The following is a 27,940-nucleotide window of genomic DNA, read 5'->3' as shown; positions in this document are numbered from 1 at the left end:
ATCCAAAACTTACATGACAGGTTGAGCAAATGTTGCTATGTCAAATCAGGGATACCTAAACAAGCTGAATAATATTAAAGGGGTCATATGACATTGCTAAAAAGAACATTATTTTGTGTATTCGGTGCAATGCAATGTGTTTATGTGGTTTAAGGTTAAAAAAACACATTATTTTCCACATACTGTACATTATTGTTGCTCCTCTATGCTCCGCCTTTCTGAAACGCGCCGATTTCTACAAAGCTCATCGTTCTGAGAAGCGAGGTGTGCTCTGATTGGCCAGCTATCCAGTGCATTGTGATTGGCTGAATACCTCAAGCGCGTAACGAAAATGTTACCCCCCTTACCGTATTGTGATGCCGTGTCCCAGTGCGATGAGACAAAAACAATAAAACCCATTATAAACGAGGCATTTGTTGCATCCAGTGGGGACATAATTACTGATAATAATGACTTATACTGTTTTTTTACGCGTCGCATCACGCCGCGTAAACATTACCATGTCTGCATTTGTGATCGGAGAAACAACAAACAACAAGCACTACTCTACACTGCTCAAAACTCGCGTTTGAATAGTCAGTGGCAAATTCTTTAAATATGAAAACATACTTACAGGCTATGAGTTATAAGCGCCAGACTGTCCTTGCAAAGTTGGAATTGCTCTACTTTATAGAAACAGTCTTTGAGCACAGCTGACATTGTAGTCTGCTCTCCCAGGTTCAGGAAATAGTCCTCCATAAAATGCGCTGCACACACTCTAATATTTGGGTTGAACTGTTTTGGAACAGTGTGGTAAAAACAAATTAACCACTGATTTCTAGTTGTGTCCTCTTTCGGAAGCCCGTAAGTACTTTCGCTTTCACAACGAAAAACAGCATCTCCAGGAAATGGCACCGGCGGCAGCAACAATACTACAGTGAGAATAAAAATCACACCCTCTTTCTTTGCGTATACATTTGTGCGGTGTTATGCAAATCTTCCCACACAGTGACGTAGACATGTGGGGGCGTGTTTAAATGAGTCTTAACTTTTATAAAGAATATCTCTTTGGGTTTGAGACTTTAGTCTTTGCAACTTTAGGGATCTTATCTATGCATGAACAGCTCGTAACACTCCAAAGAGAAAGGAAAACTTGAAACTGCATCATATGACCCCTTTAACAGAGCTATGTTTTACCATTTTCAGGGAATTCAGGATTTATTAGTACTTACACTATACCTCAAACACATACAATTTTACATAAACATTTAAACTACTTTTAATCTTAACATAATTGATTTTCTTAGATCTCCGATATTACACACTCTTTGGGAATCCAGCTACACTTCATTGTATTTTTTCCAATAACAAGCTGAATACATATGCAAATTGAAATGTCATGTAAAAAAATGTAATTATCCCAAAGCAAATCAAATGTAATTACTTATGTCTTGTCTATGCCTCGGGTGGAAGGGAACCACAAGTTGATCAGGTTTATGTACTGTAAAACTTATCAGCCTGTGCGGCTGTCGAGACAACATCACTGAGTTCATGAGAAATAACAGACATGACAAAGCAAACATGTCTAAACATGAAATCCTCTATTTTCAGCACTAAAAATAAACTATTGATGTGCAATGTAACCCTTACAAAAAAAAAAAAAAAAAAAGTTCAGTGGTATCATGGTGCTTTCTAAGTATTCATATATACAGTATAGTACACTACATTCAAAAGTATGAATTATGTTTTATGCTCACAAAGGCTACATTGTTTTTTTATTTATAAAAACATTAATATTGTGAAATATTATTACAATTTCAATTTCAGTGAATTTTAAAATGTAGTTTATTCCTGTTATGGCAAAGTTGAATTTTCAGGTTCACATGATCCTTCAGAAATCATTGTAATATGTTGATTTGCTGCTAAAGAAACACTTACTATTATTACTAATGTTAAAAACCATTGTGATACTTAATGTTTCTGTGGAACCATACATATTAGAAATCTATATCTTTTGTAACATTAGCTATGTTTCCATCCAAAGATGCAAATTTAACTTTTGCGCAAAACTGGAACATCGCATAAAACATTTGCAAATAAAGCAACGTTTCAAATCCAACGAGTCAAAGAGAACAAAATAGTCACTTCCTGATAAACTGGCACTAAATATCACTAAGAAAAGTAGGCGAAGCCACTAAATATGATAATTTTCATATATGATAAATAACTCACGCCTCAGAGAGAGCAGATGAAACACAATGAATGCTGTCATTGCTTTCGGAGGTGGATGCATGCTGTTTGGAAATGCAGTCATGTAAGACGATTATACAGACTTACTTTAATGACAGATTTTGCTCAGGCATTTCAGAACGACCAAAAAGTATTTCAGATGCTGTCCGCTGGTTAGTCAAGTTATCCTGTCCCATCGTGCAAAGTCACATGACTTTTTTGATGAGCATGGTGGTTTATTTATGATTTATTCGGTAAAATAGTTTATGTGCATTATTTCTAAAAGGATAAAAAAATTGATCCTACTCAATTGTGCGCATCATTTTATATCGCGCATTTTTTTAATTTATGTGCATCTTGGTGTTTCCATCCAGCGTTTTTTTATGAGATATTCCAAAATGTGCATAAAAATAGGTGGATGGAAACATAGCTAATTACTCTCACTTTAAATCAATTGAATGTGTTCTTGCTGAATAAAAGTATATTGATCCCAAACTTTTGAACGGTATTGTATTAACACATGGTTCTTCAAAACAAGTGCTTCATAATACCACAGTACATTCTTTGTTGACACAGCACAGATAATAGTTTCATAAGGGCTTCATAGAGGCTGTGTGCTAGACTGTCATTATAGATCTACTTTTATACTTCTCTTCTCCGCTATTGGCAGCACGCAGCCTGTGTGCTGAAGTAATGCCATGGGGTAAATTCAAATGTTTTACAGAACAAACTGGTTTGGAAAAAATACTTTTAAAAAAACTTTTGAGCTCTGGGGTACTGACTAAATGTTTAACCAAATTCATGACTTCCGTACAAACCAGTATTTACAGATACAACCTACCTTTATAGTAGAAAAGACATCGATCTGACAGCACGAACCAGCGCTTGTTCCACTGTTTCATACCACTGCTTGCCTACATTACAGAAAATGAGAAGAAAAAAGAAAAAAAGAAAAAAATCAAGGCCTTGAAACTACATCTAAGTGCCTAGACGGTTCTGAAAGAGAGTGGCTTAAGTGCGGATTATGGAGTTATGGCTTTGGGCTGTGTGAGTGTTTTTGTTTGTGTGGATGACGGTGAGGTTTAAGGATGAGCAATAGTACCTGTTTGTGAAGCCATCCCTGCCGGGCCACCTCAGCATTGGGGTTGCGCCGCATGGAGTTGGAGCGCTTCCCAAAGGTGGCGGCTCTCTTGGGTGTGCGCGTGCCCTGGTGGGAGAGTCATGGAGGAGTGTTTACATAATAACACTAACAGTAAACACACACACACACACACACACACATTCTGAGTAACAGATGACAGAAGGAATGAATTACAGAGGACAGACATCCACCACAGCAAGACCGGTGTTCTTATTGTTAAATAAAGCAATTTTTAATAGTTTTAGTTTTTAATAATTAAAATCCAGCTGACATAAAATAAAATTAGAAATGTTAGATGTTATTTCGAATTTAAAAATGTTGCTTTGGTAACTAACTGAAAAAGAATAAGTGCAAGTATAAACATCACTAAAATTGAAATAAAAATATTAAAGATAATATAGAAATAGGTATATAATATAATATAACAGGTCCATTAAATAATATTAACATACACAAGAAGAATATTTTATTAAAAATTCAGATTCAATAATAATTATAATAAAATAATAAAAATATTACAGTATTTATTTGTTAAAGTTAGTTTATAAAAATACAGCTGTTCATTGTTAGTTGATGTTAGCTGAGGTCCATTAAATAATATTAATGAATACAGGAGAAATACTTTATTTAAAAATGCATATTTAATAGTAATACAAATATTATTAATAACTATATTATTATTAACAGTTTTTATTACTACTATGACTACTACTACTACTAATAGCAATAACAAAATTTAAAATGAATAATAAATAATGTCTATTTCTAGAAACGAGTTCATCTACAGCAGCTGTACTGACCCGTGTGCAGTTCTGGGAGTCCGGGGGCATCTCAGAAACCATGCTGAGATTGTTGGCGTTGCTGTTTGCTTCACTGACTTTGTTCACGGGCCCCCTGCTACCCGCCTTGCCGTTCATTTCCGAATCAGATCTCCTTTGAGCACACAAACAAAGCCATTGAGCCATCCCAGCTTCTGATATCGTAACAAACTTCTCATCTGTCTGCGTTCAACGCACCAAAGCAGAGAAATCATTTTCAAACCAATATACTGAGCTCAAACTGGTGAAAAACTGAGGGATTATGGGAAGGAAGCACACAGGCATTCGGGGCACAGCTATTTTTATTCCCAACTGGCACCGTCGCAAGGCCGCACCCCTGAGGTTGCAGTTTAAAAACAGGCCGATGGTTCACAAAGAATGTGATTGGAGTGGTGAAGAGAGAAGGAGAAAGAGAAAGAGAAAGAGTTTGTTGGTGGATGCAAGCCTGCATTCCCAGCTCAATCATATTGATCTCCTTACTCAGACACCCAGGCCCTCTCCAACAGCCTTCGATCCACCAACCAGCAAGACAGATGAATTAACAATCCCCTAGAGAAGCCCAGTGGCTAAAGCTTCCATCTTGGAAAGCTTGCTACCATATGCAGTCGTTTATAACCATACGCAAGTCATTATGAGTCTCTGAAGCAAAGAACATCACATAAACACATATGGAACAGAGCAAGAATGCACAGCTCAAATGAGGACATAAAACACACACAATCATTAGCGCAAAGTGGGAACACTCACACGACAATAACAATTACTACATTAGGACATGATACCCACACTAGAACCGTCTCTGTGCTAATTATCTATTCTTTATTTAGCCATCGCTGCAAACAGCGGGTATGTTTCATCAGCTTCCTGTGTTGTATCAGGAAATTAATAAAATTAAATCCTGGAAGGATCTCGGTTTAATAGCATTGGCCCTTATTAATGTGCTATTGGCTCTTGACTCAATATTATATCGATCTGGAGGAGAGTGGGGTCTTGAGAGAAGTACTGTAAGTGCATTTTCTTTGTCCAGGAGGAATGTTTTAGCAAATTTATAGCGGAAATCAAGGAAATCCTGGCATGTTTATCCTCCATGTGTTATATGACGTAGTTCAAGACTAATTAATAAAATGCTTTCAGAGTAATTTATCCTGACAGTGCTGTTTGTTTGTATGTATTTATGTTTTCACAAGTGTGCAATTACTGTATAGTGGCTATTATAGAAAAAGGCAGACAAAACAGGGCTGGTCTGACAGGTAACTGTTTTTCTGTCTCCTCATGGGCGTTCACACTGACATTTGCGACAACAAAGAGATGGAAGTCAGTTGATGATTTCCACCGACATGAATGACAGTGACCGTTGCGAACACCACGTTTTTAGCAGCAAGTAAACTAATTCCATGTCCAAATAAAATTACGTTTCATGCTGAATTCTCAGCAGCCATTACTCCAGTCTTCAGAGTCACACGATCTTTCAGAAATTATTCTAATATGCTGATTTGTTGCTCAAGAATTATTATTATTTTTTTTTAAATCAATGTTGAAGACAGTTGTGCTTAATGTTTTTGTGAAAACTGTTTTTGGTTTTTTTTCAGGATTTTTCTGCTGAACTTTTTCTAAAAGTTCAAAAGAACAGCTTTTAGAAACTCAGTTTTTCTGTTACAAATGTAAAAGTCTTTTGTGTTTTTCAGTGACTTTTGATCAATTTAATATGTCACTGCTAAATTGAACTATTAATTTCTTACATTTGTAAATCACTCGTCTTTAAAATAGGGATGGCACTGCAGTGCATTTAAAAAAAAAAAAAAAATCATGCACTGACTAAAATGATTACAGTACATGAACCCTTTGGACTAAAGGCATACACTCTTAAAAATAAAGGAAGTTTTTGCAGTGATGCCATAGAAGAACCATTTTAGGTTTCTCAGAGAACCTTCCAGTCAACGGTTCATAAAAGAACTGTTTGTTTCTTAGTGTGAAAAACATTTTAGAATCTGAAGAACACTTTTCTAGTATAAAAGCCTTTTGTGGAATGAAAAGCTTCCAATGATGTTAAAGGTTCTTCATGGAACCATCAATGTCTGTAGAGAACATTAATTACATTATTTTTTATGAGTTTAATTGTAGACAATTTTGAAGAAAGACCCTTTTTTTCAGAAATAACCAAGCGTGTATCCAGGCTGAAATGCTTTTTATGATAAGCTCTTATTCAACATGTAACAGATTTAGCGAAGGCAGTATAAATCTAGCAGCATTTACAAAAGAATAAACACAAGATCACTCACAGTAAGGGTTTCAAAGGTCCGTTCTCTTCCAGGTGTGTCTGGATCACTTGCTGGTGTCCAGCTGTTCCGTTAGGGTCATTTTGACTGAAAATAAAATAAAAGTCACTTAGGATTTCGCTGACAAACACATTTCAATACAGCCACAACAGTCTTTTTAAAAAAACAAAAACTGTGTCTGGAAGAATATCAAGCCAACAGCAGCTGGAACGGATTTTCCATTTGTTTAAGATGCTTCACAACTCGTTCTTCGTGGCTTCAAACCTGTTTCACAGCAGACACATCCCTTCTTTATTAATAATTCATCATTACAACATCAGATCCGATCAATACATGGCCACTTTCTTTGTAAGCCCATATGAAACAACTGCTGTGGAAATGAATGACTGTCAGCCCTTGTGAAAGAGCGTGTTAAGTGTGGACAGCTTTGCGCTCAGTGCCAAAATATCAACAAGAACTGTTCAACAAGAGCATGTCAGAGTTCATATGCACCTATTATATTGACTGTATTCAGAGAAAACATATCTTTTGTCCATATACAACGCCTGAAGCCTGGAGTTCAACTTCTTGTCACACTTTCTCTGACCTCGGCTCGTGTGTACTCCTGTGGATGTACACTTGTAACTCGTCTCTCGGGTGTAAATCCTACAAGTGTTTTCATTGCTGCGTGTCACTTTTCTGGCTATTGATTTTACAAGAGGCGAGCAAGCAAATAGATTTTCTCCATTTTCTGTGAGGGTTTGGTAAATCTGTTTAACCCAGAGATCTATGGATGCACAAACATCAAAACTAGCATTTAGAGGAGATCCAGACCATAAGATATAATTTTAGTGATTTTACAGTTAGAGTAATGTGAAATTTAGACTTGTTTTGCTTCAGACTAGTGCAGTGTTGCTAATGTGAACTAAAACTAAACTATTACAATTGTTTTTGTTAATTGAAATAAAGCTGAAATAAAATATAATTTAAACATGAAATGAGCAAAAGAAATTAAAAAAGAAATTAAAAGCTGGAAAATTATAAACAAACTAAATGAAAAGAAGAAAAAAAAAGTATGTTGTAAAGTACAAAAATGAATGAACTAACAAAAATTACAAAAACTTAAACCAAAATGAAAATATACAAATAAAAGCTAATTCAACGTATTAAGAAAAATAAATAGTACCAAATAGCAAATGGTGACCCATCACAGCACTAAAAATATTTGAGAATGAGAACATGTCATGCAACCTATCCATACTGGCCTTGCACACTGACATCAATTTATGTAGTAAATGTTTTCTTCTTCCTTATAAAAGTTTATAAGCCTATTTATTATGCTACTCTAATGATGCAGAATTATAGTATATGGCTAATTGCATTTTATTATTTGCATAATTTAGCAATTATTTTCCCCTGTTGTCTTCAAGTCAAGGTAAATTTAAACAAGTGAAGACAATAAATATAATGCATTGTGAAATGTGAAATGAAATGTTCCCATGATGATAATAATCTAAACTAGCTAGAGTTAAATCCATATTTAAACCAAAAATGATTGCTAAGCTAACATGACCCAATGACCTCTATAAGGCTTTTCACACTATGCTTAGTCTGGGGAGATGTTTTTTGTCCATAACAACATTAACTAGATTTGATCAGTTTTTGCAGTTGCTAGCTACCATTTGAGCTACATGTCTATACTGTCAAGGTGCTAGCATGTTACAGCAATTAGTTCACAACCAACAACCAATCTTAAACTAAACAATTCTTCCTTAATTTAATTAACAGAGAAAAGGTTAAAAACCTAGCCAACAGTACAAGCAAATTTATGAGGCGAAAATTCCACATGTGTACAAGTCACATACTTTACTTGTCCTTTTAAATATGCAAGTAAGAAACTTAACCCCTACGTTTACACATTTGAAATCTCAAATCCTGACTACCCCAAATCAATGTGTTACCCAAAGGCTAAAAATGACCCTCGTTTAACCATTTCTTGGATCTCCTGTAAAGACACAAGACTTGAGGCCCTTATATTCATCTTGCTCACTTCAGGTTTATTGTTATTCCTACATACAGCAGACTCACCTCTTCAGTGCGTAAGTGGGCCATAGAAGTGCACTCAAACAACATGCCAAATTCTTGGCATCGACCACTTAAGGACAACACAAACAGAACTCGAAGTCTGTGCAGTCTCTGTATACACAGACACACAACACACGCATGCAGCCTGATAGGTCGGGGACAAGAAACACAAGCCAAGAATACACTCACACTGAAAGCATCTACCTCTTGACACCAAAAAGGTACATATAACAGAGCCCAGCGCTCCATAAAACACTAGAGGATAAATCTAGCACAACAGCCTAGCCACCGAAATCAGGTTGAGGTGTGTGAGCGCACGTGTGCACACTCCGATGTGGTCTTGCAACTGATCGCGCTCGCTCGTGTGTAACCTATAAACCTACATAGAGGCACACGACATTCATCTGCTCATAAACGTCACTAATATGACCACTAACCAATGCTGGAGTCCTTAGCGAGCAAGAAATGATTTAACAGCATCGGAACAGAGAGCATATAAAGGCGTCCACACTGGAATCCAGGAAGGACACACATGAGGCAACACGAATAAACCTCAATATCTCATAAAGATAGTCCATGGGAAAGCCGGCACTGCATTGCAGTCCTGCCTGACCTCCAGCTCAGAGTTTCCCTCCACACTGCTGTCTGACTCGCTCCCAACATCCTGCTTTACCTACCTCACTCGCCGGTCCGCGCGGAACTTCAGCATTTTCCCCCGGATCAATCATATAAGTCAGTGGGATGAGGCCAGGTGGAGAGAAGAGCAGGTTTGTGACGCCGACAGCAGCAGGAGCTGTAGGGTGTTGGATACAATAATTGCTGTCCTCTTTTCTCTCCTTGAGCATGTGTGCTGTTGCCAGCCAGCTTCACACACTCTCTCTCTTTCTCCCTCACTGGCTCAACCTCTATATCTCATTCTGGCTCTCTTGCCTTCTAGATCTGCTCGGCTCAGCTTATTTGGTTACTGGTTTCGTCCGACTCTCTCTCTCTCTTCCTCACACACACGTGGGGCCTCCTATCACAGATCAGATTGAGATGTAGATGCTACCCCCCAAAGCCTAACCGAGGAGGAGTCATGACCAGAACTCCCCTGGGACGTCCATGACAGCTTTGGCTGTGGTGAAGAGGAGTGGCTGAGGCAAAAAAAACAAAAGACGTTACCCACTCAGGTATACGGCTTTGCATCTGCACCAGCCCCTTGTCAAACCTTACCCAGAGACGCACATATCACGCCCACACAGAAATAATTAGATCTGTATCTCACACAGAGACAAGCTCAGCATTAAAAGCACTAAGTCAGAGTCAGGCATATTAAAATGTCACTCTGTCATATATATTCATGTCAGATCGACTTTAATTATGTTTATGGACATATATCCGGCCATTTTCCCCCACTCTAATGACTCAGTCGTTTATCTTTGAGTAAGGGGTAACTGCAGAAAAACTATTTAATTGGAAATAAAGCAAGTCGCAATATTAATGTGAGAGACCCATAACCCCAAGCACTGAACTTTGGCTTGTAACTCGTCACAAATGATACTTTACACTCTCAAAGCCAAAAACAAAACAAAACAAAGCACAGCAACACAAAAAGCAAAACAAAAGAAAAACAAAATAATCCTGTAGATTTACGGTGAGGGTGGGATTTGTGTCATATCATGTAGAGACCTTACCCTAGTAAGCAATCATCTAGCAACCATACAAAACACCCCAGAAGTCAACTATCAACCACCCAGCAGCCCCAAGATCATCCTAGAAACCCCCTGGAGACCTACCAATCACCCAAAACACGCTATCTACCAGCTAGCAACCCTCCAAGAACACTCTGGCAACTCATTGCAGTCATCTGGAACCCCCTGAGAACCCCCTATAAACCACCCAGCATTCATTCAAAACACCCTAGCATACACCTAGCAACCACCCAGAACACCCTATCAATCACCAGAATCCCTTAACAACCATCCAGCAACCCTCATTTGAACACCCTGGCAACCACCAGGAGACCCTAGACATCACCCCGAACACCAACCACTTATCAACCACGTAGCAACCCCATCACATTCCCATGGATAACCTGGCAACCACTAAGAATAGCATAGCAACCTTCCAAAACATTCTACTAGGCATCTAGCAACTACCCACCACCCTAGCAACCACCAAAAACACACTAGCAACCACTTTCCACCCTAGCAACCATCCAAAACATCCTAGCAGGCATCTAGCTACTATCCATCCTCCTAGCAACCACCTAGAGCAACCTAAGGACCACTTTGCACAATAGCAACCATCTACAACATCCTAACAGGCATCTAGCACCTATCCATCACCCTAGCAACCACCTAGAACAACTTAGAAACCACTTTGCGCCCTAGCAACCATCCAAAACTTTATAGCAGGCATCTAGCTTCTATTCATCACCCTAGCAACCACCTTGAGCAACCTAATGACCACTTTCCACCCTAGCAACCATCCAAAACATCCTAGCAGACATCTAGCTACTAGCCCTCACCCTAGCAAACACCTAGAACAACTTAGAAACCACTTTGCGCCCTAGCAACCATCCAAAACTTTATAGCAGGCATCTAGCTTCTATTCATCACCCTAGCAACCACCTTGAGCAACCTAATGACCACTTTCCACCCTAGCAACCATCCAAAACATCCTAGCAGACATCTAGCTACTAGCCCTCACCCTAGCAAACACCTAGAACAACTTAGAAACCACTTTGCGCCCTAGCAACCATCCAAAACTTTATAGCAGGCATCTAGCTTCTATTCATCACCCTAGCAACCACCTTGAGCAACCTAATGACCACTTTCCACCCTAGCAACCATCCAAAACATCCTAGCAGACATCTAGCTACTAGCCCTCACCCTAGCAAACACTCAGAACTCTCATAAAACATTAATCAACTACGTAGCAACCCCATCACATTCCCCTGGATACCCTAGCAACCACTAAGGACACCCTAGTGACCACTTTACACAGGGGCAACCATCCACAGCACTCTAGCAGTGTGGCAGTCAGTTTTATACAGTCAAGCACCACTTGAATAGTTATGTCATAGTTTTGAAGTTAACCATTTCTGTGCAGAGTGATTGGCTGAGATAAACAGAGGCCTTAGTGACTGTGGAAAGATTATTATTTAATATCTCACCCACAGTATACATCAAATGTGAACTAGATCAATAAGAAATTAGTGGCATCTGCTGAGGTCAGTCTTACGCTTTGCCTCAACGAGGTGTTTTAGAGCTGTCAAATACATTGAAAACACACGGCAGTCGTCCCAGTTCTTCTATCCGTGGTCCTCAATTATAAGTGTTCTCACCAGATGGTCTCCGTACAGTGTCCCCCACTGTGGAGGGATATGACATACAAATAGCAGGAAGCAGATTACCTGCCCCTCTGAGGAGATTACTTACATACTGATACCCCCTCCTCACCCTGGATTTCAAACCTTCATATTTATCTCTTGCTTTATTTAAACAATGAGTTATGAATATTTCAATTGAACTCTTGAATATCTGAACTACCCCTATAGACCTCACAGTAATCATTTGTATTCCTGCTAATCCGTATTGTGTTGTGAAAGATGCTATCATTCGTTCCTCAGCCATTATCCCTTCTTAAACCTTGAAGAGCATGCATTCATTCAACAGTAAGACAAAGAGCTGGTATATAATGTACCATATAAGCCTGTAATTAGTTTTTTGCTTTACAGAACGACACGTGGCATGGCGAGTCTAAACAGCACTTCCATTTGCTAACAATTTACCTGCTGCGTTTGTGCTGTTAAAAACATCCTACTATGCTGCGCTTAGTATCGAGAGCTGCACACTCAAATTAAAAGCGTCCTTGCGGTGAAGGAGTGAAGGTCAGCCAGAGACCCAGTTTGTCATCTGTGCTTGCGGGACTTGAATGGTTCGTATGAGCGCTGTCTCCATGAAGAGCACCCACTCAGAGATCATGTGGGAGCACCACAGACAATATGTGGTTTATGTTTTGTGCAGGGGTGGGGTTGTGATTATGCTTATGAATTATCGTGTCTACTCGTTTAGACTGGCAAGATGGAAAGTGTTATTTTTGTGAATTATAAGCCATAAAATGATCTTCGCTGTCAAAACTAGAATTTGAAAATTGAAAGGAAGGCAATACTGTGGGGTGAGATCCACTTTAAAATAAAGGATTTAAAATCTAGTTAAATGAAGAATCATTAAAAATATGGAAACATTCTTAAAGAATTTCAAAAATGTGTCAATATTAATATTATTCGAAAATATTAAAAATATGGGATTTAAAATGAAAAAAAAAAAGATTAGTTAAAATACAGAATTAAAAAAATAAATATTAACATTATTTGAAATGTAACATTAACAATTAAAGTGAAAAAAAGGGTTTTCTAAAATTCATTTTTTAAAAGAAACACTTAAATATTTTAAACAAAAATACACAAACTGGGATTTCAATTTTGATTTAAGGTTTAAAATTGAAAAAAAAATCTTAATTTTTACTTTATTATTATAATTATTAACAACAATATTCATATAAAATAATGTTTAATTATATTCAAGATTCCATACTATTGCTTGGTCACAAATCAAATTTGTGACATTGACTACATAAACTCTTTTGACAGTCTGATTTTTCTTGCTTCTATTGAAGCACAAGATGCTCTTTGGAACATCTTAAATCATGCAGGTTTTACACAAATGTTTATGCAGCTCACATTCTGCTGTCATTAAAGTTACTTAAAAGAAACCCTAAAATGAACATGCACTTTAAAATTTCTTTAAGAACTTTTCACTGAAATTGTCAGGCTGATAATAAAATTTGTAATAAAATTCATTGCATTAAAAGACAAAAATGCAACACAGAATGATCTCAGACATTCAGACCTTACTGTGCATGTCAGATTTGAGTATTTATAACAGATTTGTGTGCTTAAGACATTTAAAACGCACCCAGCTACACGTTTGACAAGTTAACCCTGAACATCACCGCTGGTATTTCATGATGTCAGATCTACAGTGCTCCTGTAAAAGGACACAGCGTGTTCTGGCTGCTGGTGTTCAGCTCACTGACAGGTTTTCAGGTTTCAGCTGAGAGTAAAATCCAGCATTAGACCTGACAGTCTCTCGCTCCCCTGCCATAGAGAGAGAAACGAGATTCATGGCACAGCGCTCTTAAGCTTCTCATCTCCCTGTCATATCATCAGACAGATCTGAAAAAGCATTATTTACAGCAAAAAGCGAGAGCAGGGAACTTCCTAGAATCACATTGGCTCATGGACCTTCATTAAACCATAAAGGGAGGAGCAGTTATGCGTCTGTTATGACATTCTCCAGCACGCTGTTAAAAAGACGCTAATTAGATGGAGGACTATGATGAATGGGATGCGTGTACGTGCCTGTGCATATAAAAGATATGCATGCGTCTGTCATTGCTTCGAGATGATGCAATCGTAAGCCCCTCCTCTGACCTCAGTACAGCCAAGATGGTGGCGGCAAGCAACATCACAATTGCCACATCACAGCGACCACATCCTCACCGTCAGCACGCTTGCCAGAGGATGAGTGGGAAGAAAGATGAGAGGGGGTTGGAGGGATAATAGGAGGGAGGGAGGCATGGGGGATGAATAATTAGACTTGAGCGCTGCCTCCAATGAGCTTGCAGTGGCAGTATCGCACAGCGAACCACAAAGCGATGCGCTGAAACTTGATCATTGGCTGTTTTAAGATGCTCACAACAGCAGCATTTCCACGATAAAGATGGAGCGAATGGCTCCCTAATGTTTGTCTATAGACATAGAATATGTACATTTACACAAACAGCTATAATGCATGACTTATAGAGGAAATGAATTATAATAATGATAAGGCATTGCTTTAAGTCACTAGTAGTCATTTTAAACCGTATTTGTTTTCTTGGAGATGTGAGAAAGAGAAATGTGGTGTTTCAGCTGTTTTCCTAGCAACAGCAATCCTGAGATCGCACACGCATGTTCACACTCTGAGTCATCCCGCATTGAGAACGTCAGAGCCATTAATAGAGGTTTAAACACACACAGAAAAATACACCATCTTTGATATATGTATGATGAAAGAACAAACATATGTATTATGCAAAAAACAATAATACTAGAGTATATATTGTGAATTAAAATAATTTTCTTAACCCATTGGCATTTTTTTCCCCTTGTTATAAACATGCACTAACGATCAAAAGCTTGGGATTGGTACGATTTTGTTCAATGCTTTTGAAAGTGTTTTATACTTACCAAGTTTATTTGCATAAAATACAGTAAAAACTTTAATAGTGTGAAATATATTGTATTAAAATTTAATTGAACTAAAAATTCAAAACATTCTCTTCAAAACAGCTCTTATATAAGTTGAAAGGAACATGTTTTCTTTCAAGGTTGGGATATTAAAAAAAAAAAAAAATAGATGGGAAACTTAGCCAACTTTGTTCTAAGAGAGTTGCGATATTTCTAAGGAAAACACAACAAATACTGTTTTCTGCAGCGAAAAAATGGGGGTGATCCAAGAGCAGCTTATGAATTTGCTGTGAGTTGCTGTCCTCAGGGGGAGGCATCATGTGAACTGATACAGGGAGTTTCCCACTACTTCCCTTCATGTTCTTCAAAGCTAAGGTTACATTTTCGAACTGCCAAGAGCTGCCTAGGGCTCCCTGTCTTCACCGAGTGTGATTTCATAGCACAGAGAAACAGGAGAGAGCAAGAGAGAGGAAAGCAGCAGCAGTAATAAAATAAAAGAGCAGAGGTGGGGAAATTTACCTGTGTCTAATTAATGATGGAGTCTGCGGTGAGTATTGATTGTTAAGACTCACCCAAATGGATCAATGCACACTGGTGGAAAAGGGCTGCTGACAAAGCATTCTCTCAGGACTATCCTATTGAGTATTGTGCTCAGTGTGGCATGAGACCGTCCATTAAAATGCTTTTCCCCTAATGTAACAGCATTTAATACCTGACGTTAAAGGAACAGTTCACCCAAACAGGAAAGTCAGTCATCATACTCACCCTCATGTCATGACAACCCACATGCAATTTGTTTTCTGTGGAAAACGAAAGTAAAACATTTTGAATTATCTTTACGGAAATCTTTCCAAAATGAACATGACTCCAAAAAATATATATATTTGACCCTGGACCACAAAACCAGTCATAAGTAGCATGGGTATATTTGTAACAATAGCCAAAAATACATTGTATGGGTCAAAATTATCAATTTTTCTTTTATGCCAAAAATCATTAGGACATTAAGTAAAGATCATGTTCCATTAAGATATTTAGTAAATTTCCTACCATAAATATATCAAAACTTTGCTAAGACTTCATTTGGACAACTTTAAAGGCGATTTTCTCTATTTTATATATATATATATAAAAAAAATTATTATTATTTTTTTTTTTTTCACCCTCAGATTGCAGATTTTCAAATAGTTGCATCTCGGCCAAATATTGTCCTGTCCTAACAAACCATACATCAATGGACAGCTTATTCAACTCAATTTCAAAATACTGACCCTTATGACTGGTGTTGGGGCCCAGGGTCACATATTATATATATAGATAGATTATATCTATTTATTTTGTTTTGTTTCACACTTCTAAAGACAGATCTATCTATCTATCGATATATCTTCCACTTTTTTAATCAAGGAAAAAAAAAATAGTATAAAAGTTTGGAACAATATGAAGGTAAATAAATAATGACCTTAATTTTTAGGTGAACCGTCCTTTTAATGCTCAGTCAGTCCCCGTGGAATAAATAGGTTTATGCTGCAAGCTATGAAATAATGAAACCCTAAAGCTATAAAATTTCCAATAAGCTCATCACTCAGACTGTCTATTTAGTCTATTAATTTGATTGTTAGTAGTTTTACACAGCCTGCCACAGACTCAATAAATCATAAAATATTAAATATGCACACCTAAAAGACAGACTGGCTCCGGGCCACGAAAACACAAAGCTCACATGACAGTTCGGTAAAGCGATTCACAGATCGGTCTTCCCTCCTGCCGCCCAGCAGACGGTAAATCTGTCAGACACACCCTGATGACATCACCGCGGTGGAGAGTGATTAGTGCCCACTATCAGGTTTGCTGGCCGAAGCTCAAATCCATCTCCCTCTCCCTCTTCCACTTACTCTCTCTCTCCTTTTCTATTGGAAATGTACACAAACGGGCACTGCATTCTCCCTGAACAAGTCAAACAATACCTTCCAGAACATTGCTGAGCTGTGCTTTCTTTTGTAACTGTGAGATTCATTGCTCAACAGTGCTTACGATCTTCCTGTAATTTCAGGTGGAACTGTGTATGTTTACTTACGAAGAGACCTGGCAATGGATCAGACTCTACGCTGATATGTGAATTTATGAATCCAATAAAACCAGTTGCGTTATGATAACACTAATCATTATGTAATTTATGATTTTAGTCAGATAATTGCACCACATCCCGGTGCTTCATTTAAACAAACAATAGGTGCCTCATTACAAAAGGAGGATCATACAAAGACAAACAGGCTCAAAAAGTCTGTGATTACAGTTAAAGAGTTGTCAGAATGAATAAAGCAGGCCTTCACTGCCCTGTCTGAAGCAGAAATCAGTCAAGTGTCGAAGTAGGTGCAGGTGCTACAGTAAAATCAGATCAAGGGGAGATATGGGTAATCTAATCCTTCTGTTGGCAAAAATTCAACTCAGCTTTTATAACTACTTTACAAGAGAATACTAGCGTGTGTAGATTTATGTCCATATATACTGTACCGTTCTAAAGTGTGGGGTTGGTAAGAATGTGTAATGTTTTTGAAAGAACACAAAAACAGTAATATTGTGAATTATTACAACATCTTAAAATGTAATTTATGCCTGTGTCAAAGGCAAATTTTCAACAGCCTTTAGTGTCACACGATCCTTCAGAAATCATTCTGATATGCTTATTTGGTGTTCAAGAAAGATTTTTTATTACTATTATTATTATAAATTTTAGAAACAGTGCAGTTGTTATTTTATCAGGATGGATAGAAAGTTCAAAAGAACAGGATTATTTAAAACAGAAATATTTTGTCACATTATAAATGTTTTTACAGTCACTTCTGATCAATTTGTGTGTCTTTGCATAATAGCATAGCTGAATATAAAGGTGTTTAGGCTAAAACAATGATATTGAATACAATACCTGAAAGTAAAACTTGTATATAAGTGTGCCTGTCTGTATTTATTTCCCTTTTCATTGTTGTCTATTTACAATAATGCCTGCATAAAATAATTTACAGTATTATCCTATTAAATCAAAGCAAGTTTAATATTATTGTTGGAGATTCAACTAATGTCAAACACATTTGGACACAAGCAACATTTGAACACCATACTGCAATCAATAAATAGATAATAATATGTTGTATTGTTTTTACAATAATGTCCAATGGGCATTTTAAAACGTCCAAACTTTGGGTGTAAAATTCTCAAAATTTATAATAAAAATAATAATAATAAAAACATCTGGAAAAAATAAAAATAGGATAAGATTAGAGGGAAAAGTTTAGGACATTAGGGTTAAGCTAAAATGTAACAGATTTGTTTTGGTAAAATGTTCTCATTAGTCCTCTTGTAACCTCTTGTGAGTTGCAGGATCCTTTAACTTAACTAGGGTCCATCAAGGACCTTGTATACTCTTGAGACAAGAGATTAAGAATGAGGCAATATCCTTTTAGGAACACAAGGGAGTTAGCAAATCCCCAACCACAAGACATGGCTTAAGACTGAGACTGGGGTTAATGCAAAGAATGAAAGCACATATACGCCACCACAACTTCATACAAGGAATGTGTCCTTTGACCTGCATCTCAGACAGACAAATACAATTACAACTTCAGAGGAATCCAGATTTCAAAATCACAAAACAACAGTGACACTGGATGGGGTGTCCGGAGTGCACATAAGGAACTCAAGAATCTAGTTAATACTGGGTTTAAATTAGATTTGCAAACCTAAAACAAAGGCAAACGATCAATAAAAACAATTCAGTTTGATCAAACAATATTGTTAGGTCCCTGTTCCCAAAGGTGACAGCTATGTGGTTGAGTGCAGTTTTTAAAATGCATTTGGGACCAAATGTAGTAAGGCAATGGTTCATAAAAAGTCCCATTCCTTCCAAATTCGATTGCAAGTAACTGTCCACTTTTGTTTTTAGAAAAACCCATTTCATCTACCAGTGTGATGCTTGTAGTCAGTATTTGTTCGGTACTATTGCAGTATATTTTCATTTCTCCATCATTAACAATACATTATGTCTTAATATCATAGATAGATTAAGTATTAAACATTTGTTAAATGTGTTTACTATTAAACACATAGGTGAGAAAATTAATTTTAAAAATTTTACTTAGTTTTGAAGATCTTTGGTGTCATTTTGCTACACGAGCTATGCACTAAATGCTAATATTAAAAACTGGTGATTTATTCAGAAATAATCAATTTTGAAAACTAGAATACTAGAAGAAATAATAGTTATGCTTCATTTATTCAGATCCGAATCTCACACGCATATATGTTTCTATAATAATTGTATAATCTATAATAATTCACAGATTAGAACAGAAAATGTGCTGTGGTATTATTCAGTTAAAAAGGATTCAAATACACCCACGGCTTTGATAATTATTTCACATAATTTCTTCTTTGTGCTAACACAAAGCATTCTCTCTCTAGAGCTGAGGCTAAATAGAAACCGCTGATAACACAAGGAAAATTAATTTGACTGTGAAGAAACTTAAAAACAGTTCAACAGCACAAATTAACCCGAGTCAATACTAGAAATAGTAATGCTCCAGGTTAACTAGGGCTCATAAGAATTAGTTTGAGAAATAAAAAAATACAAAAAATACTAAGATCAATGAATCCTGTGAATACAATCACACAAGACATCCTTCACAAAGTATTTAACATGTTAGCTGTCAAAATCCTGTAGTTTACTAATGTTATTGTTACTACTGTGGAACTAATGCATTAAAATGGAATCTCCTTCGAAATACAAAGCTTTCTCATACGTTCATTTTAAGTAGCTAATAATAACAAGTTTTCACAGTTTTACTGAATTAACAACAACAACTGCAATAACTACAAGATTCTGAGAGAAGCTATAGTTACCATGGTACATTTTGGTATGCATGTTAGAGTGTGGTAAGTGATTTGCAGAAACGTAGCACCCGATTCTATTCACACACTAATGTTCAAATATATTATGGTGAAGATATCTATATTAAACTGAGCAAATTCTGGAAACAAGTGCCACTTAAAAGTTTCCATTCCCAAAGCATGAATAAATTGACACATACAAATGTATTTTTAGTTTGAACAAACTTTTTCATTCAATTACTTGCAATTCTGGACACAGTGTTAAATAATTAACATGCTCCCGGTGTATAGCACAAATCAAATGTTGACAAAACAAGAATTCAATCAACTATCAGAGGGAGTCTGATGGGATCTGCATGAAATATGACAGAGGTGAAGTTGCTTCATTGAGGAAACTGTAATGAAAACTCATTTAAAAGTTATGCAAAAACAACTAGTTGGTGGGCTGCCTGAATGACTAGTCACTTCCCTTTATAATTAGGATGGTTTCAGGTTCACCTTACCCTGAACAGACAAGTTTCTCAGGGGACATTAACAAAAGATTAAAAGATTCCATCTTAAAAGTGTCATGAACTGAGAATTTGAAATTCCCTTGATCTTCTGATATATAAGAGGTCATTGTGCTATAAAAACATTCTATAAGTTTCAGAACTCAAAACTTTCTCGTTAGTCTAAAAACAGCTTATATTGAAGCCAATCTGTCAAAACGACAGGTTTTGGAATGTGGCACTATATTACATAATAGTGTGGCTAAACACCGCCTCCGCAGAAGAAGATCAACACCTGCTTCTACATCACTGCCTGTTTAGCCCCGCCCACCAATTCGTGCACGTAGTAGGTAAATGACGAGAGCGGCAAACGCAGCTCTAATGATAAACTTTATTTTTAATGAAGCGCCAGACCATGTCAGTAAGAACTTGGTCCTTTATTCACTTAATTTAACTATGGATTCGTTTACAAACAAGGCAAAATTGGATGCAGGATTTTCAGAAAGACTGAAAATAAAAGACGGTGATGTGCTGATTGGATACGATGGCGCACCACATAAGTGTGAGTAACTGAGCCAATCACAGCAGTGGGTGTTTACTTCCCAGTCTACAATCCGCCACGCCTATTCAAACGGAACGTTCTGATGAGAGGGGTTAAAAACAGGACAAAATAGCCTATTACTTCTAAATTATTGTTTTTTGATGTAAAAATATTGATAGCATTATAAGTGGACCTCAGAGAACAGTATAAAAAAACAAAACAAAAAACAAACAAAGGCAGTTCATGACCCCTTTAAAAACACAATGTTCATTGTGGCATGGTCAGTAAACAGAATGAGAAGCAACAAAATGGCTAAAGATGTCAGTCTGTTAGTGCATGGATAGCAGCAATGTTTTAAAGGGGACAACTTTAAATTGATAAATTTATGATTTCATGCAGATTTGAGATCAGTACTGTCATGTCATTACACAGTAGAAGGGATTTAGAACTCAACGAGGAAAGCTGGAAAAGGTCAAACTGCTCTGCAGACAAATGACATTGCAGCCTAGATCACTCGCAAGCCAATCAGATTGGTCTTGGGCCATACAGCAGAAGTCCGATTTGTGCATCTTCTCCCGAGTCAGGTCAGAGAAGAACTAGGCCAAGCTACAGTACAACAAAGACAACAGATGCTACTTCTAGATAACCCACTATAGTAAGACTGCAGTGCAACATGAGAGATGATGACACACCTGAACTCAAATAAGCATTACTTTTTGTTTTATACTGGGTAAGGACGTGCATGTCCACATTTCACATGAGATATGTTGATCAGACTGCAATGTGTGTCACGCACCTTGTGGATGGTGGCATTTAGAAAAATACGATACATTGAAACGATATGTTCCTGACACTCCTGAAGCCTCAAGCAGCATTTCAAACCACTTGAATTTTTCATTTTTTTCCACTGACAAAAACCCCTATTGAAGGTTGAGACATAGTCGCTTGCACACACTCATTCCAGAACATTCCTCAGCATAATGTCACCTCCAATGGGCAAAACACACATTTTTCCTCGCATATGTCCTCTTGGGTAAGGGCTTTGCTGCAATCTTACAACAAATAGGATGTCTTGTGCTAACACTAGACCATTTCAAATCAAAATAAATTCCCAACAATACCTCTTAAGTCTTGCTGACCACTGAGCTTCAGGGAATGCTGGTCTTTCCACCCTTACAAACACTGTCAGCACACGTTTACTTAGGTGTAAGAGAACTGGCCACCTGTGTAGTTGTCAAGGGATGCATTCCTTTCGTGGCACGATAGGACAAACAAAAGTAGGCCTATAGCACAGGAGTGTCCAATCCTATTCCTGCAGAGTTTAGCTCCAATCCTAATCAAACACACCTGAGTCAGCAAATCAAGGTCTTTGGGATTACTAGAATCTTCTAGGCAAGTGTGTTTTGGGCAGATTGAAGCTAAACTCTGCAAGGCATTGACCCTCTAGGAACAGGATTGGTCACTCCTAGTAGAGCATTCTGAACCTATCTAGTTGATTTCTGGAGTTCTTCTCAAGTCGGAGACTAAATGTCCTGCATGGCACACAGACTGTTTAGAAACACAGAGTCTTTGTACTAGGCTTTATTTCTGCACCACTAGCATTATTTGTTCCACACTGCAAGTTGTTGCTCTTGCCTGACAGCACTTTCACGCTTTTAACTTTACTGTGTTTAAGTGAGGAAAATTCTTCCAGTCAAAACACCCCAGTCTGCCCTGTGTTTCCCAAGAGTAATCAGGACTTGGAGGCGCTTGTTCACGTCTGCAAAACTCTCCCTTTACACAATTTCCCCATCTGGGAACAATGAGGAAAACCTCCATTTCCACTAAACATAGAGGTGAGCCATTATTGATAATGTTTTACAAGCAGGTGAAGGTTTAGGGATAGGAGGGGCCTCTTAAACCCGATAACCTTCTTAGCATCAAACACTAGAAACTCATTGTGAGTGTGCAACCTTCCACCAGGTTCAAGAAGACACAACTTGTACTTGTGTTTTGAAGCATGTTAGCTGGTCCAGGCTGGTTTTAGCTGGTTTTGGCTGGTCGACCAACCACCAAGACACCTTTAGGCTGATGATACACAGGGCAAGTTTTTGAGCAATTTTGCCAGGCAACTTAACAAATTTCTATCTAGATACTTTAGATCAGTCGTGGGCCCCGTGTCTCACCTGGTTGCCTGTTATCAGCAACATTAACCAAAGTTCCCCTGCGTATCATCAGCCTAAGGTGGCATGATGAGCTGGTCTGTTCCTGGTCCAAGATGGTCTATCAGCTAATGACCAATTTGCATCTATTACCCCATTTCAAAACATAGCTACCAGTTTAAAATGAATTTTCCAGCAGGGACTACTGAAGGGAGTGTCCATGCAACAAAAATAATCTCAGGTGATGCTATGTAAAGAAAGCTATACAAGGATAAAACGCTTCAGCTAACATACAAAACACAAAACACTGAGCAAATAAACTATACTGGTATGGGACACATTCAGAATCCAACTGGTTATCCAATAACATCAAAAAAAAAAAGTGACCAATGCTTATGTTTATGCTTGAATGAAATGTAAAGGAAGTCTTGGAAGAAAAGCTCAAACTTCACAAGCTTTAAAGTAAATACCATGTACCCTCATGCTGTAAAATCGTAAGATATTTGTTGTGGTCCTATATTCCAGGCTTCTGGATCCTACAGAAGCCCCACGCCCCCATTTTTCATCTATCCACACACATACACAAACACATGGTCTCCCTCTTGCTTCCAAACCAGATATAATCCAAACAGCCTAGCACAATGTACAACCTCTGCACCATTGGCATTAAATAGAAAACAAAACCAAAACTTAAGATGACCTACCTCACTACGCCTTTCTCCAGTGTGTCCTCTTTCATTCTTCTATCGGGTCCCTAATCGGTATATTGTTCTCTACTGCTCCTTTCGCCTTCGTTTTTATCCTCTCCAACTTTCTCTCAACTCTCACTTTGTCCTTCTCCACACTATACCTCTCTTTTTATGTTGGCTGTTGAACCACAGCCAGGGTCCAGGGGCCAGAATGAGTGGAATTTAAACAAGAAAAGCAGAAACAATCGCTTCTTTGCGGGTAATATCTTTTCTTTTTCCTGCAGCTGAACTCGCGCTCACATATGGATTACATTCCCAGGGAGGCAGCCAGCTGGATTGAAGCACAGTGGCTTTCTCTCTCTCCTTCGCTCTCACTCCCTCTCTCGCTCCCCTCTACAAATCCCCCCACAGCACAGTCCCTGCATGCTCCCTCATTTCTGCAGTTCTGTTTCTACTCTAATCATTAACTCTGATTGGAGTGGTGGTCTGTCCTTTAACCCTTTCGGTGGCCTCCTGACACTTATTCCTCATGGGTTAACAAAACAAAGACTGTTCTTACTCCTGGATTGCTTTGTACTATCAACCCAATGGTGGAAGTGAACATGAGGGCCACGGATTCAGTGCTAATGGGCTGCAGAATGTTATATAACATGGTGAAGTAGGGCAATCCATCTGAGGTTTGGACGGACTATGCCGTGCTAGGGCTTCCCAGCAATCCATTCTCATAGGTTTGCGGGAGTGTAATCATGTCCTGTCCAAACTCTTCATGCTCAGACTGTCCATTAAAGCTTGAAGGGAACAGGTGATAAGACACGTGCTTGCCAGTTTTGACGTTAAAGTTGAGATATAAAGGGGTGAATATCACCACTTTAGCAGTATTTCAGCACAAAAACCTGGGTATTATGTACTAAATGTTCAGAAACAGTACAGTGTGTATTATGTAAATTAAATCATTTCCATTATTTTAGCTTAAATATGCCTTCTAGGAAAGTATTCAAGTTGTTGAGAACATCTTATTCTCAAAACTCAGCACTATTTGCATGGTGCAGTTAGCAGTGTACTGAACAGCAGTAAACAACACTATTTGCTTGGTGACGGTAAACAAATTAGAGCCGCACTAAACTGCAATAAACTCATTGCTACTTGCCTGGTGCCATTTACGCTGCACTAAATGACAGTAAACTACATTTTGTTTAAAAGCAGTGCTATCTGGCTTCTGCAATTAACAATGCACTAAACTACAGTAATCACAACACTGTTTGCCTAATAAAAATGATGATACTAAATGCTGTTTAACATTATTTAAAAAATTAAAAAATAAAAAAATGTTTTTTTTTTTTGCTTAGTGCATTTAATGTCACATTAAACAACAGTAAATGCAATGCTAGTTACCTGGTGAAACTTTTCAGCTATGTTTGAACCATTATTACCTCATTTACCCAGCCCTAGTTAAAGGGATAGTAAAAATAGCAAAAATGTGTCAATATCAACTCACTCTATGGTCGTTCCAAGCCTGGATGACTTTTTCTTCTGTGGAGCACACAAAAAGAAGAATGTTCTTTTCCGTACAATGAATGTGAACTATGACCAGGAGCTGTCTAGTACCTAAAATGACAAAAAAAGAACAAAAGGCATAAAAGTAGTCCAAATAATAACACTAAATTGCAAAATTGCATTCAGCATTAATTTTGGCCGTGTTTGCTCCTTTGCTCCTGATTTACATAATTACTTTAGTGAATCAGGCACTAAAACAACACAGACAGATCACGCAAATAAATTCTTAGCCATTCTTGGTTATTTTCCTTTAATTTTCCTTAGGTCTCATTTGCTTAATGACAGCTTTTAGCCTCTATAATTGCATTGTCTTTTTCAATTAGTTTTTTGTAGTCATAGTAGAAGGTCAGTGATAATGAAAGAAAAAAAAAATGTTTGAATGACACCCCTAGGGATTATTAGTAATGTTAGGCCACACACCTAATAATAATTAGGTAACACTTTACAATACGGTGACACTAATATGCGTTAATTCATGCTTAACAAATGCACAGATAATCATGAGTTAATGTATAACTCATGATGAACTAAACCATTTATTAACAATTACTGCATCAACAACAAATGAACATTCAATATGATTCAAAGATTAAATAAATCAATAAATTGTTATTAGTTAAATGTGTCATAATGTATTAATTACCTAATAACTTATTTTATTAAGTAATGAAGTAAATTCATATGTTAATTACCACATTGGGTCGAAGGCACGCCTTTAAACTTCCAATTAATCATTAGCTAATGATTTACATGGGTATCATTATGGTGTGACTTTACTTGTTGAGGAACATGACTAACTAACTAATTCAAAATCTATAACCACAATGACATATTACTTAACAATTAGTTAATAGTCATGTGCCTCAAGTAAAGTCATAACATAACGATACCTTTGCAAATCATTAGCTTATGATTAATTAAAGATGACAACTGGAAGTTTAAAGGCATGCCTTCGACCCAATGTGGTAATCAACATATGAATTTACTTCATTACTTAATAAAATAAGTTATTAGGTAATTAATACATTATGACACATTTAACTAATAACAGTTCATTGATTATTTAATCTTTGAATCATATTGAATGTTCATTAGTTGCTGATGCAGTAATCATTAATAAATGGTTTAGTTGTGATTATCTGTGCATTAGTTAAGCATTATTTAATGCATATTTGCGCACCCGTATTTTAAAGTGTTACCAATTATTGTATTGTAATGTGTTGTATTTTAATTAATAATATAATCATACAGTGGTTATTTCATTCATTTGTAATCATTGGATCAGAATGGGCTGACTTGTGCTTAACAGGATGTAATGTTTCTAAGGATTGCTCCATAACTACAAGCCAATACTAGCTACAGTTTATAAGATAATGAGTTTTGGCAACAAGTATTCTGGCCCTTCAAGCATTCCAAGGTCAAAGCAGTTTATTTAGAACTGTGCAGATTGCTACATTAATGGATGCTACCATTTTATCAGTCTTCTATTGGTTTAACAAGACAGTGAGAACCAGCTCTACAAAGTTTCTTTTCACTCCCCTACTCCTCACATACTCAGTCCTAGTTAAAGGAAAAATTCTCAGAAAAATGAATGTTCATACTCATTTACTGTTTTTAGTTACTTTTTGCTCCTGGTCACTATTTACTTTCATTATATGGAAAAGAGAATCATGAACATCTTGCCTAATGCGTAATATGACAAAAAATAATTTGGATTTGGATGAGTAAATGATAACAAAAGTTTCTTTTTTTTTGGCAGAACTGTAACTTTAAGTCCATCTCTGATTCCTAGAAGTGGTTGCAATTTTCATATACAAGGCCTCTGTCCCAGCACTTCATTCCCAAAACAAACTTCTAATGAAGACTGTCCTCATAACTCATCCTGGCGTCTGATAGCCATGCATGTCCTGTTAGTGCTTGCAATGTGGCCACTTGTTTTCCAAAATGCTCAAGCTGATATACAGACAATGCTGTCACAGTGTCCATGCCGTATCATTGCACATTCCTCAATGACACTCCGTCCATCGTATCAGACACTCTGGCTGCCTTCTCGCTAACATTTTAGGTTCAAGACAAGGGAGGCAGGCAAAACAGGCCAGAACATCCCAAAACCCAGCTGGCTCTTAACAGGATCAGCATAAATGCGGAATTCTGCTTTTAATGGAGTCTTTTCTTATGAAAAACTGCCACATCTGCCTTATGTGAGATTGAAAAGCACAGGAAGCCACAACAACAACAACAATTGATATATTGCAAAAATGTAACTTTTTTTTTTTTTAATGATGTGCAAAAATGTGCAAAACAACCATTTATTCTCTTGATCTACCTTTATGCCCATGGGCTTCCACAGGTTCTCAGTAAGATATCAAGCATTTATTCAAACCCCTTTGAAATCTCAGTAATATATCAAGTGGTGACATGAGGTAAGGACATTCCATTTCCTATTCCATTACCACCTCATTCACACATCGTTGTACAACCAGGACTGGCAGCACACAAATGGCCTCATGGGTAAAGTGTGCTCTGAAATTCTGGCACAAACATCTTTGCATACATACAGGAGAGAAGCATGTGGCATACAGATGGCTCTACTTTCAGGTACAACAGCATGTTAAAAAATCTTTTCAAATGTATGCTTTAGAATGTAACAGAATTCAAATAATGCAACAAAATGGCAACAAAGGATACACAAATGGTACCAGAGTAATACACACATCATCCAGACTAGTCGTTTTAATATTTAAGAGGGGAGGGGGGACTCTTTGGAGATATGAAGGATGCAATACTAGGCACTCAAGATTAATATGAGATTGAGCGAAACTGTGCGTGTTATGTCCCCTTTAATTAAAGCGGAAAATG

General features: G+C 37.4%; 1 protein-coding gene across 10 annotated transcripts in view; it reads right to left on the bottom strand.

Moving 5' to 3' along the window:
• plekha6 (pleckstrin homology domain containing, family A member 6) overlaps positions 1-27,940 on the bottom strand; it is a 93,198-nt gene that overhangs the window by 35,919 nt on the left and 29,339 nt on the right. For 3 of the 10 annotated variants that reach the window (XM_058790732.1, XM_058790735.1, XM_058790738.1), the window contains exons 1-5: positions 23,543-23,871; positions 6,447-6,530; positions 4,150-4,282; positions 3,311-3,415; positions 3,050-3,122 (exon numbers count right to left, since the gene is read on the bottom strand). In XM_058790732.1, coding sequence (XP_058646715.1) covers positions 3,050-3,122; positions 3,311-3,415; positions 4,150-4,282; positions 6,447-6,530; positions 23,543-23,577 — 430 coding nt within the window. In that variant the 5' untranslated portion in view covers positions 23,578-23,871. Of the gene's footprint in view, positions 1-3,049; positions 3,123-3,310; positions 3,416-4,149; positions 4,283-6,446; positions 6,531-9,184; positions 9,479-23,542; positions 23,874-25,022; positions 25,133-27,940 lie in introns of those variants that run through there. The other 7 variants (XM_058790743.1, XM_058790737.1, XM_058790742.1 and 4 more) reach the window with 5 other exon arrangements.

Source organism: Onychostoma macrolepis, chromosome 11 (assembly GCF_012432095.1).
Source record: "Onychostoma macrolepis isolate SWU-2019 chromosome 11, ASM1243209v1, whole genome shotgun sequence".
Taxonomy (NCBI): Eukaryota; Metazoa; Chordata; class Actinopteri; order Cypriniformes; family Cyprinidae; genus Onychostoma; species Onychostoma macrolepis.
This window is presented reverse-complemented; position numbering and strand designations above follow the sequence as displayed.